Source organism: Castor canadensis, chromosome 10, assembly GCF_047511655.1.
Source record: "Castor canadensis chromosome 10, mCasCan1.hap1v2, whole genome shotgun sequence".
Lineage (NCBI taxonomy): Eukaryota > Metazoa > Chordata > Mammalia > Rodentia > Castoridae > Castor > Castor canadensis.
The window spans coordinates 62,390,002-62,413,387 of record NC_133395.1 but is presented as its reverse complement, the minus strand read 5'-3'; the positions used below and the strand labels follow the sequence as shown (position 1 = coordinate 62,413,387).

Here is a 23,386-nt window from a genome sequence, read left to right as displayed (position 1 = left end):
ATTATCTTTAATAATGAGAAAGTATTGACAAGAGATTTTAAACTTGGCTTTAGCTGTAAGTTGTGCAAAGATTAAACAATAAAAAGCAGTATTTGGCTAGTTTCTACTTCAAAGAAAAAGTTGAAGAAGTTGCCGGTCTTTAGCACTGTAGATGCTGAAGTCACTGTAAATGGTAATGCTAACTCTGAAGAAAGAGTTATGCTCACACCCAATTAATTGCTCAGTAAATGTTGACAATTCTTCAAATTTCAGTATTTGAATCATCAGCAGTTATTTAACATTTAGTTGAGTGTCAAGCATTGTGCTGAGCAAAGTTTCTGGTATTTGCTTCATTTTATTACCATAACTCTGGGATACATAAAATTATCCTCATTTTACAGATAAAAGAAATGTATGTAGGATATATCACCCAGCTAGTGAGCAATGGAACTGGAGGCTAAACCCAGGTCAATGACACCCACTGGTCCAGTCTATTCATAAATTAAATGATGTTGAAGAGGTATCTACTATACTGTTATTAAACAAAGAGCAAATATTTGCATAAAATGTAGATTAGCAGAGTTTTTGCTTTTCATCAAAAAGCCCTATTGTAAGGTACCATTGTGTCTGCCTCTGTTCTTCCTATTTCTTTTTCTGCTCCCAAGTTTCAGTGTCTGACCAGCCCTATCAACTCAGTCTGCAAAGTGTACCCTCTGAAGCTACCATCTAAAATATTGCTTTCAGGATGATTCTTCTGTAGTTGTATCTCTTCTTTCTCCTATATCTCAAAACTTTCTCAACGTAAACTGCTCTATCATTTTTCTTGTATCACTGTTAATACAAACACTTTCGCTTTTCCTACAAATTCTCAGGCCCAGATAGCTCTAATTACAGTGACCACATGTCAGCTCATGACTAATGCTCTCCTCATACGACGAAGTTGGAAACATACTAACTGCCATGAATCATGGTTAGTAAATAAACCATGTCTGAAGATCTCGAAAGCCTATTTATTTCAAAACAGTAAAAGAAATCTTACACACTATTAAGTAACATAAACATTTTGAACCCATAAAGGTCTCATCTTTTTTGTCTTTTTTAAAGACAGAGTCTGGCTATTTAGCTCAGGCTGGCCTTGAACCTGCACTCTCCTTCTACCTCCTGAGTGCTCAGACTACAAATATGTGCCACCATGCCTGGCTTCCCCAGCTACTTTTTGAAGTTTTTACCATCTTTTTCCCATTGTGTTGAAAAATGGCTGTCTTGGATTTAGGACTTCTAATAACTGAATGATATTGAGTTCTTGAAATATTGTTATAGTTCATTTCCCTGAAAAGGAAAAAAAAAGTTATTACATACATCATTAAAGTTCTCTTTGTTGGACATTGAAATACAGATAATACCACTATTTCATAAATATTCATTATTGTTAAAAATTAATCTAAGTAAGAACGTATGCCAATCTCTCACTGGAGGAAGAAAATAATATTTTAAAGTCAATAGTTTTTGAAGTATGTTTAAAAAAAAAAAAAGAGAACCTATGAAAGCTTTCCAAATAGAATGGTGATATTAAATAAAAAGTGAAACTTACAACAACCATAAAGAACCTGATTAAAGTCATCCAAAGTAAGCTCCAGACATGGAACACCAGCAAAAGTATGTTTTTGAATTAAGTATCCTGGATTTCTCAAAGTGCTAAATTTACAACTTTGATGTATGATGATATATAGGAGTGTACATGTGGGGGTGGGGAGAGAGTAACAAAGGAAGACAGGAAGGAGAAAGAACACTTGGAATCCATAATAACTTAGATTAACTTTGATCTTGTGCTCTTACTTACATAACAGTCTCTTTTGAGTCATCATTACACTTAGGTGGACACTCCTCAGTTTTAGCACTTCTAGGATGTGTTTCTGGTTCTAATGGGATGACTTCAATCTCACAATCTGAACATGAAACTTCTATTTTCCTCTTTTTTGAAAATATATTTTTCATAATATTCTCTTCTTTTCTACTTTCATCAATAGCACTAGGTTTCTCAGGGTTATTTCTGCTTAGTAATCTTCCTAAAAGAAAAATGTAAGAGTAAGATTTCAAACAAAACAGAAGTATTAACAACAAGTAGACATCTCTATTTCTGCTCTATGACCAAAGGGCTCTTTGCTATGTGTACCTTATTTCTACAATAAAGATAAACATATTAATTCATCCAAGAAAACTGCTACAAGATACTTAAAAACAAAACAAAACAAAACAAAACTACTAAGGAGGGATTTCTTATCTTTCATCCTTTAAAACTACAGGGTATATGAAAGACGCATTTGTCCATTTTGGAATAACATGAAAGAGAAAAGACTTAGCCACAGTAAAGTAAGACAAAAATACAAACCAGAAAGTATTCTAGACAATTGGAGATGAATTCTAGTCTTAAAACTGCAGCTTCCCTGCTTAGTTAAAAACAAAAACTTGTACCACTTGAAACTACTCTTTTAGAAAATGAGTTAGTTAAAACTGGTGACATGTGCCTATTGTTCTGGTCATATTATATCCCTCAAAACATTAAAATCTTACTCTAGGTTATATGCATTTTCTTCATTAAAATCTTAGTCTACACTTTATGCTTTTTTTTAAGGAACTCAAAATAACAGTAACTAGGTTAGAATTAGTGGCTAGATATTCTTACTCATCTTTATTAGAGCAGAGAGAACCTTAAGTATGTTTTCTAGCAATGCAGATATAGCCAATGATACTTCCTGGACACTATTTGGCATTTTACATGCAGTTTCAATCCAAGAATTACTTTGAGAAACAAGAGAGACGAATGTCTATGCAGACTGTGTAGGACTGTAAGTGATGTGTGGCAGAAATCTAAGTGTGAGTACTTTGAATTCTGATTAACTCTGTGAGCTTCTTCTTGCCTTCTTGAAATGCACTAGGAATTTCAGAGGGACAACTTTTGACTCCTGTTCCTTCTGATCAGCTATCAAGACTAAGTCCACAACACGTCCCTTAGACTGTCTTTAAAATTGTGCTTCTCAACCTTTCCCACTTCATGGTGCATTCAGACAATGCGGCACTTTTTGTTTTGCCTGACATGCTGAGGTAAACAGATAATATGACTAGAGACAGACGTGTCTAGCTTGAGAGGCATGTCCTGAAATAACCAGTAAGTGTACAATTGTAGCACACCGATAGGGAAATTTTGCTCTAGAGTATGGACAACTCTGTGGAGTCCCTGAAATGAACTGTCTGAATCACTACATGGAGCTATATCTTTGAAAATTAACCTGCTAAATTCTAACAATAGTTCAAAACATTAGTCTTTGATTGATAATCTTTACCTCAGCAAGTCAGTTATTTTGTTAATTCTTTCTTTTTTCTTTTCTTCTTCTTTTTAGCAACACTGGGGTGTGAACTCAGAACCTCACACTTGCTAGGCAGGTACTCTACAACTTGAGCCCTGTCCTTAGCCCATGTTTGCTTAATTATTTTTTAGATAGGGTCTTTTCCTTCCCTCCCACCAACTCTCAGAGCCAACCTTGGAACCTGATCCTGTTTCCTATGCCTCCCACACAGCTGAGATTATAGCTGAGATTACAGTCTTGGACCACCACAGCTGCTTACATGTTGAGATGAAGTCTCACTACCTTTTTGCCCATGCTGGCCTCAACAAGGATATTTCAAATCTCTGCCTCCCAAGTAGCTGGATTGGAGGCATGAGTCACCATGCTTGGCCATACTTTTCTTACTTAAAAAGGCTTTTTTTTCTGTTACCCCAAAGCATCTGTAGATAGATGTGCCTTATATGCAACAGGCCCTCAGGCAATACCCCGCATTTTTCCTCTAAGCCTTTCCTTTCTGAAACACCTGGTACCTCCTATGGGACCTCATCCCTTCAGTGCTCAAGTTCCAGTCTCTCCTCTGATGTTCCTCTGAGATACTGTTGCTCTTGAATCTAACTAGGAAATATGCATGTATTTTTTCTAACTAGGAAAATGCATATTCAGAAATTAAGATCCTACTAGAAAATAAACCTTTGCTTTACCTGAATAAATGCAAATAAATGTCCCTTTGTCAATGTCATCTAGGCAACGTACTCCCCATCCTTTCTTCTCAGTTTTGAACACCTGCAGCCTCACTTGAGGACCATGTTGGACAACTCTGTTTTGACAAAATTGTCTATTACATTTGCATAGCAGGTTGCATTCATAAATGCTGTAATAAAATACATAAAAGAGGAAATAAGACATCTCAAAGAAACCAAAAATGAATTTAAATTGCTACTTCACTGACAGTGACAATTAATGAGGGAAGCAAACTAAGTGTGACAATTTTTAAGGCTAGACTCCTAGGTTTACCACCTGCACTTTTTCAATTTTTAAAATGGGGATTTTATACAATAGCACTTAGGGCTATTTTGTGAACATAAGTAAGTCAATATTCACAAGATATCTGACACAATACCTAGTATGTAATAAATATCAGCTCTTTTAAAGTGGCTAAAATGCTTAAAGGAAATGTCTAGAAGGAAAAATTCTCTATTTCTGTTTTTAAAGGTGTTATTATCAACCTAGAAAGGATGAAAACTCACAATTCTCAGATGAGCTTTGCCTAGCATGTATTTTTTCTTTTCCTTCTTTTTGATTAATTTTATCACAGGGTCTTGCTATGTTGCCCAGGCTTATCTCAATCTCAAGATACTCCAGTCTCAGCTTCTCAAGTGCTGAGATTGCATGTCTGCACTACTATGACAGAGGGCTAGTAAACTTCTTAGTGGAAAAATGGCTGCTTAAAGTAAGCTGACTTTAGAGGGGTAAGAGACAGACTAGAAGCATTTAAATATACTCTGCAGGATATACATATTGTCTTTCACTTCCATTTCCAATTTCATATACATGACATTTTTGTACTATTATTCCTTAATAATTTAGATTTTCAGTATTGGAGACAGATTTCAATAACATCTATAAGACTGTAGATTACAATAAAAATGTACCCACCTTCACAGAAACAAATACCCTACAACAAATCTTCAAGGTATCTTACCCAGTAGGTATTTGCCTCTGTAGTCTTTTATATTTATATCCAGTAGTTATTGTACCACTTGACAAGGGACAAGTTTTGGCATTCCTTGAGGTCAGTTGAAGGCATGCACATTTTGCTCTAAAAGGTGGGCAATGGATGGAGAAGTTAGAACAAAAAGAACAAGTAACTTGGCAAACGTGTAGGTGATACAATAAATTATGTGACTGTATTTAGGACCCTCGTTTGGCTTATGGAACTTTGGGAGATTTCTTCCTTAAATAGAATGAGGCCCTCTCTGAAAAGCAACATCAGTGAAAGGTATACAAATAATTATAAATTGCACTGTGCTATGCCCATTAAATATTTAATTGTATGGGTTTTCTTTTTAATTTTTCCAAATGGATTCCATTCATTTCATACTCAGCAGAGCATATCTGTGAGTAGTCTGCTGGTTCTGCTCTTCTACAACAGATAAACTTGTGTGTCAAATCTGCAAAGGCATACTTTTGAAGATGCCCTAAGTTCTCTTACTCCAAGGACAGAATGGTTACAGAATGATGCTAGATGTGTGACTTCTAGAATCCTTGATTCATACTGTTGCCAGGCACTTAAACTATGAAACTGAATCTACGTATTTTCCCCTTTATTTAGATGATTATTTAGCATGACAGTGACTCCTGCCCTAGAGAGTGTAAAGAACCTTAATATCCCAGCTATGAATTAGATATGCAACTATTTCTTTGGATCTTAGTTTCCTTTGCTGAACAAGTGACTTTATGGTCTTTTCCTCTGTGCATCTCTTCTGTATTTTCTCTACACACATGATATATATCACAATGCTGGCCGCTGTTTGCAATAGAAAAAAATAACAACTTTATTAATTTGGATGAGTTCTTAGATGTAAAAATCTACACTTTCTTTTTTCCATGATTTTCTTTGCAAAGTTTAAAAAGTACAGAGAAAAATAATGTAACCAACACCTATATTCTTGGAATTAGTTGTCAGCATTTGCCTAGTCCATCTTTTTCTACGTATATAATTAAAAACATATATACCATACAGTAAAATATAGATTGAACTTAAAAAATTATAGATAAAACTAAACTTTCTAGAGATTTAAAGTGGTGGCCTTTATATTCCTATGTACACATAAATCTACAACAACATATTATAGTGTTTTCCATGTTTAAAAAAGTTTCCCATAAGTATTGTACTACAACTTGCACTTTTTAAATAATATTTTTGAGATTCATCCATCCATGTTATATATAAATCTGGTTAATTCCTTTAAGCCTTCCTACAGCATTTAGCTACTGTACACTTGGTTTACAATTAAGTTGCTTACAGTTTTTCATTCTAACACAGTTGCAATGAGCATATTCTTATATACATGTGTAAACATCTTGAAAATCAGAGCTTTCAAAGTTTTTGACTATGGCTCAGAGTAAGAAATATATTTTCTTCATGAGGTTGTCTAGACATATACACATATTTGTGTATATGTATAAAATAACAGTGGCATGAAACTTTCCTTTTGTCATGTGTGATACAATTGGGTATTTTCTAAAGTATTTAACTTTAAATATACTAGTTTTAACACTATGTGGTTACATCCCAGTAAGCTTGTAGTTTGGAATATAGTACTTAGATAAATCTAAAAATATTTTTGCTGTAAAATAGTTTTGTCTTCAGAGCTAGGGTTATGCTCAGAGGTACAGAACTTGCCTAGCATGTACCAGGCCCTGGGTTCCATATGCAACACCATAAAATATCTCCCCAAAGATAAAAAACCATGAGTTTATACACATCTTCAACTGCTGTATAACTAAAAAACAAAACAAAAACAAAAACAAAATCCCCACTTCTCCCTTAAATAATTGGCTAGCTACAGAATTCTAGTTTTACATTTATTTCCTTCAGCACTTTAAACTAGTATGTCATTATTTTTGTCTTCTATTATTTCTGAAAAGAAGTGTGTTGTCAATCTGTTTTTTTTTTTTTGTAGGAAATATTTTCTAATTGACAGCTTTTGAGATTTTCAAAAGCATTTCAGAGTTTTTTTTGGCAGTACTGGAGTTTGAACTCAGGGTCTTGCACAACTACAGCCTACTTAGGGCTACCTCAGCCCTACCCTAGATATTTTAGAAGTCAAATCAAGACATATTCATCTTATTTCCTCTTCTTTGGACAGAGTAGGCTTTTTCAGGGTGAGGACACCTGTTACTCTTCAATTACGAAAAATTCTCAGTGATTATATCCTTGAATGTTACTAGTTTTGCATTCTGATTTGCTAATTCTTTCATCAGTTCCATGAATACTACTCTTTAGTCCGTGTATTTAGATTTCTTTCCCCAATAACCATAAATAAATTTCTGTATTTCCAAATGGTTCATTTTTATATTCTCCTTTTATTTTATGGGTGCAAATATTTCTTTGAAAAAAATTTTTTTTTTTTTTGTGGTGGGGATCAAAGTTAGGCAAGCACTTTATCATATCTGCAGCCCTTTTTTGGACATTTTAATATTTTAAATTTTGGCATTACTGGCATTTGAATTCAGTGCCTTAACCACTTGAGTTACAGCCCAGCCCTTTTTGCTTATTCTTCAGACAATTCCCATACTTTTGCCTAGGGCCAGTCTTAGAGTGCGATCTTCCTACATCCACTGCCCAGCACAGCTGGGACTACAGATATATACTACCACGTCCAGTCTCATATCTATTTTAAACTCCCTTTAAATTAAATTCTACATTTGTCTTTGATTCCTCAGGTATGAATTCTCCCTATTAGTTGGGACTTATGCTGCCTTTGTGGTTCTAAACATTTTTGAGTGCTTAAATGTTTAACTGAAATCCTTTCTTTGAGGTTTACTCTTGTATGCTTTTCCGTGTTGTGTGCGGTTCTATTGCTTTAGCTTTGACTCTACAGATTTCATTAATACAATTGTTGGCCTTGTGAGAGATGAACCTAGTTTCCAGTCATGCACAGGCACAGGTATCTATTTCTATTCCTCTAGAGAGCACTGGGGTTATATTTAGAGGCAATGTTTACAAAATAAAATACTTATATTTAATCAGAAAAAATTTAAAGACAGTGAAGCACCTTCTCTATGACAGGCCTAGTGGAACTGAGCCAATTTCAGGTAATAGCTTTTCATACTATGTTTGTATGGCGAAAACTATTATCTAAACTACAACAGTCCTTCCTTCAGTGGTGGCATAGGTTCCCATGATCAAATGTGGTAAGATATTATTAAATGGAAAATTCCAGAAATAAACAATTTATAAGTTTTAAATTGCATGCTGTTCTTAGCTTGGTAAAACCTCACACTGTTCCCCCCAGGGTATGGACCATCATCATTCCTTTATCCACACTATGCACTACCCGCTCGTTAGTCACTGGGTAGCCCTATTAGTTATCAGATCAACTGATGTGTATTGCAATATCTGCATTCAAGTAAGCCTTACTTTACTTACTAATGCCCTCAAAGTACAAAAGTAATGTAAAGGATGTATCAGAGAATACAACATGGAAGAACAGATGAATTCTGGTATTATGTGGAAATGCTGCAGAATGGATGGGAAAGGCAAGAAACTCAAGGTTTCAGACATCCATTAAATTCTTGTTCTTTTGTCAAGTATAAGCAGCCAGATTTGCATTAAGTTTAATTTACATATAATACTTCATTTGATTATCTGCATAACTACTAATACATATGTATTATATACACTTAAAATCTTTTTCAAAGTATTATTAGAGCATGTTTTCATTCTTTTTTAATGGAATGTGAATACTGTGATTAAAGCATACTAAAACAAGCCTGGAATGGTGGCTCATACCTAATTTCAGCACTTGGGAGGCTAAGGCAAGACTGCAAGTGCTGGTTCTCTAGTTTGTTTGCTCCATGATGTCTCTAAATTGACTTCTCTGTGACTGTACTTCCTCATTTGTAGTAAGGACATAGCATTAACTACTTCATGGGTTTTCGTGATGATAAATAAAGAAAATGTATTTAAAGTACTTATAATAGTGTCTGGCACTGTTAAATAGCATTGTAACTGCTGTAATTATGATTATAAGGTAGTATATTAAAGAACATACTCAATGTTAATAGAAATAATTTCAAATTATTATATTTGACAAAGAATGTTCTTTGTCTTATCTTTCCATGTTAGACTTTTTGTGAACATGTTTTAGTCAGACATTGGTACACAGCAGGACTTCCTGACAAGTGTTTCTATATTCACATTTTTTGAAATGTCATGTTTTTCTACTCACATGTCTATGCAGCCCTCAGAACAGTCACATGAATCAGTAAACATGGTGGAAAAGTTACTTAGGTAACATGCTCGTGGCCACATAGTCTTTCTGTACTTAAACTGTGGAAGCTTTCTCCTGTCAATTTCATTGCAAAAAGAAATGGGCACTGATTCCACTCCATTACTAATATCCACACCAAAAATAACTTCTTCTTGCTTTGGGTAATTCCGAGTCAACTGAACATAGGTATTGAAAGAAAAGTTGTCTGTAAATAAAAAGTTACATTTTGTCTCAAGCAGGTAACGAAAGACTTCCTCCATGTTTCGTAGACTCCTTCCACAAGGAGTCTTATAACTCACATGGAGTGCAGAAGAATGAGAGTTTGTTTTTGCATGTCGTCTTTGGAAGTGATACTTGATTGGCAGCTGCAGAGGGTTTTCTCCCTTGAAGGTTGGTGGCATTTTCATCAGACAGGCATGAGAGCAGTCATGATGTTTATAAGATAAATTCAAAGATGATTCCTTTCTCCTAAAGTCTGTGACTTTATTTCCCAAAGAGAGAACATCCTTATTTTTTGTAGATCTGTTAAAATAAATTCTTTATTAGTATCTCAGATTTACAGTTCAATCTCGTATTTTAAAAGACACTACACATTAAGGTGGCAATTAGTCACTATTATCTTAGACAATGCAAAATCAGCCAGACTCTGAAATAAACATTTTAGTATGTTCTGTAGTCATTTAAAGATTAGACATGATTTGAGGATACTCCAGAGAGCTATAATGATAGCTGTAATTTTCTACTAGGTTCCTGAGAACACATAGCAAATTTAGAACTTGCACTCAAAGAGCTGAGGAAAGTACGTCTTCAGGCATGTTTAGTTCAAGTTTTTTTGGCTGAAAATTAATTTGTCAAAAATCCTCTAAATTGTATCTAACAACTTGCACCAACTGATTGTTTTCCATAATAAATGATCCATCTGGAAATTACACTGACACATCTGATAGTGATGGCAAACTGACAGAAGAAAATGGTATGGGTACTGATTTTAAGGAAAAAAAAAATCTGTGAAAAAGTCTCATGTGTTTGGAACTCAGCTTTTGAACTTCCACAAAGAACTTGAGGTTTGGGGGGGGGTGAGGGTGAATGAAGGAGATTAAGGTGAGGGTATATGGTTGATGGACTACATATACCTATATAAAATAGAACAATGAAACCTCTTGCAATTGCTTTAAGAGGGGTGGGAAGGGAGTTGAGGGGGAGAGAGGATGGGAGTGAAGTAACTAATGTACAGTATAAGTCTAATCAAAATTGTCACTATTAATTCCCCCGTCTAACAAATATATCCTAATACTCCTAAATACAAAAAGTTATATAAAAAAAGAACTTGAATATAAAAAAAGGAACTTGAGTTTTGCTTTACTTTCTATTTTTAAGTGTCTATTATGTATTACAATATGGGTATTTTAGATATTTTTTTAAAAATATTCATTATATAAAGCAACCCTATCCAACAGAACTTTTTCCACTGAGGGAAACAGTCTAGGTCTGTTTGACAGTAGCTACATGTGGCTATGAAGCACTTTTAAATGTGATAGTGTGACCAAATAACTGAATTTTTAGTTATATTTAATTTTAATTAGTTCAAATTTAAGTAGCTGCATGTCAGCCAGGTATGATGGCACAAGCCTATAATTTTAACATGCAGGAGGGTGAGGCATGACGTTTGAGAGTTTGAGGCCGTTCTGGACATGGTGAGACCCCGCCTTTAAAAGGAAAAAAAAAAGGTCACAGGCAGCTAATGAATACCATATTGGATGTGCAGTATGTTCAACGTATTGATTTTTCTTGTTCTTTTCCCAGCAGTATAGTAATCCATGAATTCCACAATTTATTCAACTAGTCCCAATTTATTCAAATTGGGAAATGTTCCCAATTTGTCTCTATACTACTACTCAGATAAACATATTCATACATAAATCCTTGACCAAATAAATTCCTGATTACCTTAGGACACATTCTTTTAAGAGAAACTACTAGATCACCAAGAGTACGCATTAAAACAATTAATAAAACTCCCAAACATGGACATAAGCGGGTTCTTTTGTTGTTGTTTCATTTTTTTTTCTCATAGAGAGAGACTATCTTGGACCTCTATCAAGCTGTGAGAATTACAGAAGTCTTAGCAAATAAGGACTGTGTCCAAACCTCTGCACTAGAATATGACCAGACTCTGACATTGTTTCTAGCACACATAAGAACACATCCCTGCTATGTTCCATGCTTTCTCTTAAAATACCTTTCTGAAGGGATCAGAGATGTGGTTCAGTGGTACAGTACTTGCCTAGCATGCACAAGACCCTGGGTTTCATGCCCAGCACTCTCCACCCCTTCAAAAAACCAAAACTCTTTCTGAGAAAGCACAACACTACAGGAAAACTTACTGATTGTTCTAGCCAATACCCGATAAAGGACAGACACAATGCTGATCTCCCTTTTCCTTTCTTGTAAGGGTTAGTAAAAATAGTTTACAATTGTGAATTTTCAGTCTTTGTGGGAAGATGAAATCTTAACTTGGAAGACAATGACGTTCTGTTTTGGTGATGGGAATCAAACACGGCCTTGTGCAAGGTAGGCAAGTGTTCTACCACTGAGCTACATCTCTAGCCCAATAAAGGAGTTAACTGTCAGCTAACAGACAAGTTGCCCTAATCATTTACACTGACCAACCTTCTAAAATTCTCACTTGAGCTCCAAACTTCTCCCTTCTCTACTCTTTGACAGACCTTTTCAAAGCCCAGTCACCTCTGCATAAATAAGATTGGTGCTCAGCACTCTCCTGAATAAAATGTTTCACTGCTTTAACACCACTTTATCTTTGATACTTGTCACCAAGCTTCATTGACTAACAACACTTCTATGTAACTTATTCTATCTGTTCTCCCTCCTTCTTACCCCACCCTGAAACATATGCCCACTATCTTTCTGTAGTATTTCTAAACAAATTATAGACATCAAATCTTTTTATGAGAAATAATTCAGCACATATTTCTAGTGAAGTTAGAAATATACATATTTATAATCTCAATGACCCCCACCTTCACATTTCTCGAAATCTAAATAGGTCCCACATGTTGCATTCGATCCAAATGCCTATTCTCTCTTTAACCTTTTATCAGTGCACTTTCTCTTTTCATTTTATGACATTTACTTATTCCCAGGTTCTGGAATTTTGCTGATGCCTTCCTGGTAATCATGTTATTTAACTCATTACTCTATCCTCTGTATTCTAGTAAATTGGTAGTTCTAGAAGCTTAATTAGATTCAAGCTCAAAACTTTTCTGGGTAAGAGGGCAAGAGTAATTCACAGGTGCTGTTGTGAAGTTCCTATTGTTTAAAGCAGGAGGCACACAGGGCTGGTTGTCTCTAGGACTGATTGTGGGCTAGGTAGTTGTGCTAAGACTGATAAGGTAGGCTTAGGTAGTTTCAGTCAAATCCATCCATTTTAAAGTTGCTAAGAATGTTTCACTGATTAGTTCTGGTAGTCACTTATATCAGTGCTACTTGGGCATATGCATGCCAGTCATCAATAGCTACCAATTTGTGCTAATTGAAAAATGCAGTGTGCAGAAACTTTTACAGCAATTGGTACATTTTGTTGCAGTTTAGGAATAGTGTTCCTTCATAAACTGGAGGTTTAAAACAAAACACCTATTCTCAGTTTCTTTATGGGGGAGAGGGAATATAGGCTGCAAAAACCCCTAATCTTCTTATTCTATCATCCCTATTGAATTTTCTGGACTGCCATACATTTATAAAGAAGGAATTATCTTAACTCTTGGGTTACCCTAACATACAACAAATTTAGGAAAGGCAGGATGCTTGATTCGTTAGCTTTATTACTGGTATCCAAAATAACGAGCTACACCCCAAAAACTATCAAAGTGACTTGATTGTTACACTAATCTATGTTATTATGAATGAACGGATTTTATATTTTTATGTGTTTAAATCAATCATATTGATTACTCTTCTCTATGTTCTAATTGTGCCAAATTTGGCCAGTGAAAGCTCGTTTACGCTTGTTCCTATATCATTCTTAACACCACTAGTCTTTGATAGCTTTTGTGCTTTGTTATAATATGTCCCAGTTGGATTGGACTATGAGCACATGATAAAAGCGAGAGCACACAAGGAAGGGGTGAGGATAGGTAAGACACCTAAAAAACTAGCTAGCATTTGTTGCCCTCAACGCAGAGAAACTAAAGCAGATACCTTAAAGCAACTGAGGCCAATAGGAAAAGGGGAACAGGTACTAGAGAAAAGGTTAGATCAAAAAGAATTAACCTAGAAGGTAACACCCACGCACAGGAAATCAATGTGAGTCAATGCCCTGTATAGCTATCCTTATCTCAACAGCAAAATTAGAAATAAGGGCAAAATAGTTTCTGCTGGGTATTGGGGGGGAGAGGGAGGGGGCGGAGTGGGTGGTAAGGGAGGGGGTGGGGGCAGGGGGGAGAAATGAACCAAGCCTTGTATGCACATATGAATAATAAAAGAAAATGAAAAAAAAATAGGTCCCAGTTCAGGAATTTGACATTTTTTTAGGGAACTACGACGCCAGTTAATGAGGACACATAGAGACCAAAGTCATGGTGCTAGGAGTTACATATTTTAGTCAATACAGTCTCCCAAAAGCTTTCTAAAAAGGTTGGACTGACTTACACTCTCATGCACATGTATGAATATAAGTATAATTGAATATTGAAATTTTAATTTGATAGCTGAAAAAGTGTTTTATTTTTTAAATGTGCTTTTATCTAAATAATAGGATGCTAGAACGCAAGTTCACGTTTATTCATCTTTCCCTCCCTCGTTTGGTGAAATGCTTACTCATATCCACTTTTCTATTGAAGGTTTGGTCATTTGTTTGTCCACCGATCTATCAAAATTTTCATGAGTGCCTGCTACCTGCCAGGTATAAATGGAAATAATAAGAGTTCCATCATCTCAGGAGCTTATATTCTAAGTGAAGAGCTATTTACAATAAACTGTAAACAATATTATAAATAAGGCCATAATACATGCCATGGACACACACAGAAAAAGTCATCTAATCTGTATTATTTTTTTAGGCTTTCTAGTATTCTAATTCTACAGTTAGTTATTCTATGATTTCATGTGTAAATTTTTGTTGTTTGTTTCTTGAGGGAAGGTCTCACTCTGTAGTCCAGGCAGGCCCTAAATTCTCAATCCTTCTGTCTCAGTCTCCTTAATACTGGGCTTATAGGTGTGTACCAGTGTCCAGTTTTGGAAGTTACTTTGATGTACCATGAAGATCTAACTTAAAATTTCCAAATGATACTAACTTGTTGGAGTCATTTTTGAAATGAGTCCTTTACCTTGTGAACCTAACTTAAATCATATCCCATGTTCTTATAAATGCAGTATACATTAATACCCTTTCATTTTCTAGGCTTGTTCTACTTTTGCAGGTTGGACTATTAATTTTTGTACTAATACAACATTGTTTAATAAAGCTTGAAGGAAGGAGACTTCTGTTTTTCACACTGACTTCTCCCTCCCTATTTTTCCTTATTTTAAACATGTTCTAGGTGTTTCCTGATAGTTTATCTTTTGAGATTAAATTTATAATAGTTTGTCAAGTAAAAAAGTCAGAGGGCAGGGTTGTGGGTATAGCTCAGTGGTAAAAGTATGTGCTTTGCATGTATAAGTTACTGGGTTCAATACCCATCAACCTTCTTCCCCACAAAAGTCTAAGTGATGAATTTCACACGGAATAAAATTAAATCTTTAACTACTTAGGAAGATTTTACATTTTTATAATAATCAGTTTTCCCATCCAGGAATATGGAAGGTTTATCCTTTAAAATATATACATATATAATATATGCTCATATATGCATATAAATATACATATATATACACACACACACACATACACACACATTTTTTTGGGGGATAGTGGGGTTTGAACTCAGAGCCTTGTGCTTGCTAGGCAGGTGTTCTACCACTTGAGTCACGTCCCCAGTTCTTTTTAACTTTATTTTTCGCATAGGGTCTTGTGCTTTTTGACTAGACTGATCTTGGACCAAGATCCTCTTACTAGCCTCCCTCATCTGGTGTACTGCCATACCCTGCTTGTGTTTTTGAGATAGAGTCTTGTTAACTATTTTTGCCCAGGTTGATCTGGAACTGTGATCCTCCTGATCTTGGTCTCCTGAGTAGTAGGGATAACAAGCTTGATGAAATGCTATGTCTTCTAAAAAACTGTGTATGATCCTAAAGTACTCACTGAACCTATTAATTTCCTGTTGATAGCTTTTTTTTTTTTTTTTAAAGAACACTAATTGTTCACATTTTCTTAATCTTCTCATCTATAGATCTACATTTTGGGAAATCTTATAGATCCCCTATTACACCTTTAACCTTCTTAACAAGTAACTTGCATAATAAATACTTTTAAAAAAGAAAGGCTGAAACAAAACTGATTACTATAGCACTATTTATAATAGGAAACAGTTGGAACAATCTAGATGTCCTCCTTAAAGGGATAAATAAAAATGTAGCCATTTTCAAATTATGGAAAACCAAACAAGAGTTTGGTTTGTTTGGAATGTTAAAGCTATTAATTCTATATGGTATGAATATGAGTATTTGTTATGTTCCTTTATAAATCTCCATTTTAAATTTTTTGAAGATAGTAAAAAAAATTACTGGATGAGTTAAAAGATTATATAAACCCATCACTTGATGGGGTGTGGCTTAAATGGTAGAGTGACTGCGTAGTAAGCAAAAGGGCCTGAGTTTAAACCTCAGTATCACCAAAAAAGCTCAAAAACATTGTATGCACATATAAAAAAAAAAACAAAAAAACAAAAACGCTCCTAGTTTCTAAATCTATCACTACCCATGATGTGAAATGTACTAGTACCTAATGTACCAAAAATGACATATGTAAGTCCCTGGGTCAATTCTCAGTGCTCCCCTAAAATGGGTAATGGACTTCATTTCATTCATTAATTCATTCAGTTACTCATTTATTCATTCAGTTATTCATTTCTTTATTCATTTATTTATTTATTATGGTGCTAGAGAGAGAACCCAGGATCTCAGGAATGCTAGCAAAGGGCTCTATCATCAAGCTATATTCCCAGTCTCAACTTCAATCTATTTTAGTACTTTCGAGTAATATTTGGAGTTACCCAACATAGAAATAGATTCCACAAGTGACCTGTTGTTTCACTCCCTAGTCCACTTTAGTAATGATTTTACTTATGTTAGTATTCAATATTTCCTTATTTTTTTTGGTACCTAGAACTACTTGTTCCTATAATTTGGTGCCAAGTTCTTTCTTACTGTGTTTTCTTATACAAAGTATCATTGTATGCTCTGTACTCTGACTATGTTTATTTGTCTATATGAGATCTACCCACTTTTGTTAAATTTCATTGGGATTTCACTGCAATAAATTCTTATGCTCTCCTTGCTTTGCTGTTTTGATATAGGCTACTCACTCTTGCTATTCCCCTATAGTGCTCCATAAATAGTAACCAAAAGTTTACTTGACTTAACTGAATAAGTTATATTCTATACCATTCCTTTCTCCAAATGTCATCATTTGATTTCCTCCATTTCTGCTATGATTTTTTTTTTGTAGGAGTGCTCCTGTTTTTCTTTTTAGGGGAAAGGGAATAGAAAATATTAATTCTACATGACTCATTAAGCTCTTCTTTGAATATAAGGGATTTACTTGGTTAATGTGAGATAAAGTTATCTTGGTTACCCTTAGTTTTTAAATAAGAACTAGTATTTGTACAATAGTTTACAATACACTTTATTCACGTATGTTAATTGTACAAAGGATTTTCATTGTGGTATTTCCATATATACATATCATACTTTGCTTAAATTTACCCCTTATTTTTCTTTCAAAACCCCCTTTAAACAATTTTTAATAGGTTTCGTTATTCTCTTTTCATACTTGCAATATGAAGTACTTTGATCATATTCACCCTACAATGTACTTTTATATAATTTCCTCATGGATATTTAAGTGTATCTACAACTTAGCTATGACTAGAACAGTATACAATAAGAACTACTCAGAACTAAAAATCTTAATATGGCTCAAGCAGTAGAGCACCTGCTTTGCAAGTGTGGAGTTCAAACCTCAGTACCATCCAAAAAAAAAACATGAATATGCTGGTAAAACCTGTAATTTGGAATTTAAGCTTTTAAGAAAGTCAGTATGGCTTAAAATACTCATCTAATTAACTAACTGAAGAAAAATTAAGAAACATAAGGCTCTAGTTACTTAGCAATTAACAAAGGGAGAATTACCTTTTCATATTTAAGAAAAGTTAAAAGCAGCCCCAAACCTGTAAATGAAACACAATCACAAACCTTAGAAACAATTCTTTTCTATGTGTCCCATCTATTGATGGGGGAAAACACAATTTACTTACTGAAAGTCTCAGGAGTAATGCAAGCTAATTTTATCCTTATTTTGTGGAAAGGAAGGTTATTTTCTTTAGGCATAAAATCACGTTATTGGAAAAAACAATCAGATATAAAGAAGGCCACTTTTAAAGCACAGTATTATAAACCTAGCATTGACCTTCTAAAAACATAAAAATGCTGGAGGAAAACCAACAATAAGCAGTAAAGCTTGGTTATCTGGTATGGCTGGCCCTCATGCTAGCCTCTGGGTAAATTTTTCAGTTTGAAGGTGGCTTGACAATTATTTTGTCATTCGTTACCTTGAACTTCAAGAAGGAGCATGGCTTCAAAGGCTGCCAACTGGTTGTACAGCTTCTGTCAAGGCTAAGTAAAAAGATATTCCATCTTTTATCACTTTTAGCGGACATGTTTTTTAAAAATACAGGGTTGGGGGTGTAGTTCAGTGTACAGCATGTGCTTGGTTAGTGTGCCCATGGCCCTGGGCTTAATCCCCACTTCCACAAAAAAAGTAAGAAAGAAAAGACAAAAGAATATAAACTGTATTCATCTTAAAGGCTATAAAGATACTATAGTAGGTATGTTTGTTTTTTGCTCAGTTCCTTCTTTGGTCATCCACTTCTGAAAAATGGCCATATTAATTTCAGTGTACTCAAAGCTATTAGATCATGCATACATATTAGGTACTTATCTTCTCTTTCAAGAATTTACATTTAGAGATTTAAAAAAAGTATCATAAAGTGACACTAGCACTAGAAAGTCATATGTTTAGCTGGAGCAGCTATGTTATTTGGGAACAGAAGAAACTGGTAATAGATGGAGAGAAGCACCTATTTTACGTATGTGCATGCATGTGTGTGTTTCTGTGTGTGTGAACATATAGGTATGCACTTGTGTGCATATATCTTTTAAAAAATCTGTCATATTTGTGTACATGACACACGAGGAAAGCTGAATGACTTAAATTTATACCTATATCTTCTAGCAGTGGGGCAAGTCCACCATCCCCTGTATGTTAGCCAAAACTAACAAAGAAGGAAGAATTAAGTATGGCCCTCAAGTTGACTAGACAAAAGTAAAAAATTGAGGTGTATAACAGTTAAAAAAAGTACTAGAATTCTGGTTTATTTACAATTATTAATGACTAAACCCAAACAAATTAACTCAAGGTCTTGAATAAAAAAACAGAAAAATGCTGCCCTGCTTTTTTTTTTTTTTTTGTTGAGACTGGGGTTTGAACTCAGGGCTTCATGCTTGCAAAGCAGGCATTCTAATGATTGAGCTGTATCTCCAGTCATTTTGCACTGGTTATTTTTGGAAACGGGGTCTCGTAAACTATTTGCCCGGGCTGGTCTTGAACCACGATCCCCTTGTCCTCAGTCTCCCAAGTAGCTAGGATTACATGTGTGCTGATTTAAAAAAAATTTTTTTTTTTAAGAAGTACAGATTCCAGAAAGTACAGAATGGTTAGTTTAATATCAATTTCTTCAAAGTTTCTGGAAGAGAGCATCAGGTTTATAACTTCTAAATACTTAGAACTTAAAAAGCCAACGCTACTTGAAAAAAGTTCAAATTAATCAAAATCTGATAAGGTTTCTGATACATTTTCAGTAAGTTTGGTAATACTACAGAGGCCTATAGCAATGAACATTGTGTTCTCACAGTAGCCTTGTACTACAGAAACATAGGCTGGACAATAGTACAGTAAGGTAAATTCACAGTTGGTTAAACACTTCTTTGTAAGATAATGAAAAGAGGTTTCTGGTATAGTGAGCCAGTGAAAAGGTTTAGTCCTGTTGTTTTCAGAGACCATAAGAAAGACTAGAAAGTTACTTTATTTTACAAGATGATTAAGCTAAAAAGGACAAAAATAATCATAAAAAAGAGATCTAAATTTCAAAAAGATTCTGGTAAGTTGTTACAATGAACTTAAATCAAAAACTGATGTTTACCAGGATTAAATCAAATCTTGCATTTAGGTTTAAAATAAAATTATCTAAACACAAGATAAGGGAAAAATTTATATAAAAAAGAACCTGTATTTTAGTGATTTAGAATGGTCAAATATCTATCTATCTATCTATCTATCTATCTATCTATCTATCCATCTATCTATTTAACATCTATCTATTAGTACTGAGGTTTGAACTCAGGGCTTCACACTTGCTAGTCAGGTACTCCACCTTCAGCCACCCCGCCAGCCCTTTGTGCTGCGTATTTTCGGAATAGGGTCTCTTGAACTATTTTCCCAGGCTGGCTTCAAACTGCAATCCTCCTCATCTTTGACTTCCAAGTAGCTAGGACTACAGGCATGAGCCATCAGCATGCAGCTATAACTGTCTTTAAAAACAAATTAGATCATTATCTTAGGTGAAATAAACCAGTTCCACAAAGACAAGTATTGCATGCTTTCATGCTTTCTCTCATTTGTGGAAGCTGGGAGGAGGGAAATGGGAGTATGGGACAAAAAAAAGAGAAAACAAGGTCATAAAAGTAAAAGGGGACAACTGGAGAGGTAGACGGTATGTGTGTGTGGGAGAAGAAGGGATGGAGAGGGGGTTGGAAAGAGTAATAAGGAGGTTTGGGAACATGATCAAAGTATATTATATAAATGTACAAAAATATCCCAATGAAACCTTTTACTTTGTACAATTAATACATTCTAATAAACTAATTATATTTTATACTGTGTATCAGATGGAAAGAATTTCTAAAAAAGCAAAACAAAACAGAACAATTGACTTGTGAGTGACTAAAATCCAGTTAGGAAATCATATAGAAGTATGAACTTAAGCTTTCCCTATGCATCTTAAAGTAAGTTTTATGGGCCTTGGAGACTTAACTCAAACTGTGTTGACATTGCTAATATTTGTAAATGCAAATCATATGCAATAGTGTCTGTCTACAACTTCTACATACATTAAAATGAAAACAGAAAAAGAATTCTATGCTTAGTACTAGAATTTGAACTCAGGGCTTCACCACTTTCTAAGTAGGTACTCTACTCCTTGAGTCATGCCTTCAGCCCTATATTAAGAATTCTGGGGGAATTAATTTAATATTCAACTGAAAGGACAAATAAAAATAGGGCAAGAACTTAAGAACACTGTTAAGATGCTGCTTTGGTGTTTTGGAACTACATTCTTTGCTCTATCAGAAAGTACTTTCAGAAATTTCCCTTTAATTAGTACTTGAAGGTTTTAGTGTAGACATTACCTGCAAAAAATAAGCAAAGATTAAGTATAAGAGCGTCAGAGTTGTTTTTATACAATTTTCCTTTATGCAGATGAATGTTTGCTAAAATTAGAGGTAAAAGAAGAGGTCAGAAAAATTTAGCTTATTTACATAAACTTTTAGATGTCACTTTAGAACTTACACATTTTAAAAACCAAACTGATATTAAAAGACATTTTTAATGATCCAAATAATGTAGCAATTTTTAATAGAGCCTTTTGGTAGATTTCAGTGTATTAATACAATGCTCAGACATCGAGGCTGAATTTTATAAAAAGACTTGATTGCCTAGAGATATTAAATAACCTCTTAAGGTACTCATGAACCTTTATCTATAAAATACTAAAATGTATAACTTTTTAATCATTTTTAGTGCGAAAGAACCATATTATGTATTTTATCTTCTTTAATGTTGAATTATTTTGACTACATCTCTTAGGAGCAAAAGTATTAAATTTATATACATACAGAAAAATACAGTCTTCTGGAAAGTAGTTTTCATATGATGTAGAGGGAAATGCATTTGATTTGTTTTCCTGTTCATTCTGAGTCACAGGCATATGATCTATATGAAAAAAATACAAATGTGAACAAGTACACCAAGTTAAAAATCACTTATTAAAATATCTAAACCATATCTTATAGTGACTAGAAATTCTGCCCATATGGAGCCTTAAAACTTGTGAACATGTTAGGATTTTGTGTTTAAACCAAAAGATTAAGTGTACTTCATTATAAAAGGTCAAAAAAATGTAAACTTTTTGTTTCTTTTGTTTTCTTATTGTTGTACAAATATCAATTTTGAGGGGATAGGGGATAAGGTATTTGGTTACCTCTTCTGATCTATTTGTCTTTTCAAATTTCCTTGTGCATCTTTTTTCTTACTTTCTTTTCTTTGACATGCAGTTATCACTATGTTGCCCAGGCTGACCTCCAAGTCCTAGACTCAAGTGATCCTACTTCTTTAGTCTCCTAAGTAGCTGTGAGATTGCAAGTGCAGGCTACCAGGCCTCGAATGTGACTCCTTTCTTCTACTGATGGTTCTTATTTTATCTGTTGGTTTTTTTTTTTTTTTTGGTGGTGCTGGGGAGAGAACCTAGGGCCTTGCACACACTAGATAAGTGCTCTGTTTTTTCGCTATTTTTATGCTTTTTCTATTCTTACCCTCTAACATGTCTATTACATAGAAGGCTTTATATTTAATCAAAAAAAAGTCATAGGTTATAGGAATATTCTATGTTGGGCTTAAAAATTTCTTGACTTTTATTTTTTGGTGGTAGTGAAGTTTGAACTCAGGGCCTCACGCTTGTTGGCATGTGTTCTATCACCTGAGCCACTCTGCCAGCTTAAAAATTTCTTAATGCACTTTTTCCCATGCACCAAAAATTTTTAAGGAAAAAAGTAGTCATTATCCTGCCTTAAACTATTATCTTACTGTTAAAAAAATTATCTAATGACATTAAACACAGTAAGACAAACTTTATTTAGGACCAGTGAATAGGTACAAGTATAAGGAGTATTGCAATGGGATTGATTTTCCAGTGAGGATGGACACTGGCCCAATTTCAAATATAGCATGGGCAAGTGGGAATGTATAGCCAAGGAACAAGATGGGGTCAGTGGATGGAAAATGACTAATAGGCATTATCAAGGGTAAAGAGGATTCTGAATAAACTGATCTAACAGGATTCTTGCTGGAGATAGGCCACATCACCTTAGGAATGGTGAAGGACAACAAGCCATGGATGATCACATCCAGAGGGTGGGGGAGAAGATTCTTGCTAAAGTTGGATTTTATAATTAAATACACAAATGGGCCAAGGAGAAGGTTTAGGAGTCTAACTACAGCTTGATCAAGAAGAGTCCACGAGTCTAACTAAAAAAGAACAGCAGTAAAAGTTTAATGAAAGAAAATTTAAAATTATAATCCAAAACCGTTCCTTCACTAAATGGAAAACAAATATACCTCTCTAATTACACAGTTAAAAAAAGGTTTAAAATCTGATAGTTGAAGAAGCCTATAATAACTGACTAGAAATGAACTAAGCTTTGCAAATTAGGAATTACTGATTCTTCCCAGATAAATTCTTTGCATGAGTCATAAATCTATCTTAGCAAACAGGAACAAAATAAATGTATATAAGCAGAATTGGAAATAAGATTTACTGAAAAATACGGAGATTTAAAATTAATCATTAGGTAAGGGACAAAGTGGAAATAGTTCTTTTCAATAACAGTATCCAATTATTTGAATTTATAGTTACAACTAAGCAAGGAAAATAAAGGTAATTAGTGGTTTGATCAGTGTCTGGGGAATCCAGGCTGGATCCCAAAGGCTTGTTTTGACCTCAACACCAAGTCTTTTTTGTTTCTCTCAGTCTATTTTTTTTTTTAAATACATGCTAGCAC

The 23,386-nt window shown here is 34.4% G+C and overlaps 1 protein-coding gene across 12 annotated transcripts in view; it reads right to left on the bottom strand.

Annotated features, from left to right (window-relative positions):
* Nucleotides 1-23,386, bottom strand: part of Setdb2 (SET domain bifurcated histone lysine methyltransferase 2) — a 79,777-nt gene that overhangs the window by 41,751 nt on the left and 14,640 nt on the right. For all 12 annotated transcript variants that reach the window (XM_020170874.2, XM_074043406.1, XM_074043408.1 and 9 more), the window contains 6 exons: nt 21,446-21,542; nt 9,281-9,844; nt 5,026-5,142; nt 4,025-4,194; nt 1,820-2,045; nt 1,209-1,308 (listed from right to left, as the gene is read on the bottom strand). In XM_020170874.2, the coding sequence (XP_020026463.1) occupies nt 1,209-1,308; nt 1,820-2,045; nt 4,025-4,194; nt 5,026-5,142; nt 9,281-9,844; nt 21,446-21,542 (1,274 nt within the window). The remainder of the gene's footprint in view (nt 1-1,208; nt 1,309-1,819; nt 2,046-4,024; nt 4,195-5,025; nt 5,143-9,280; nt 9,845-21,445; nt 21,543-23,386) is intronic.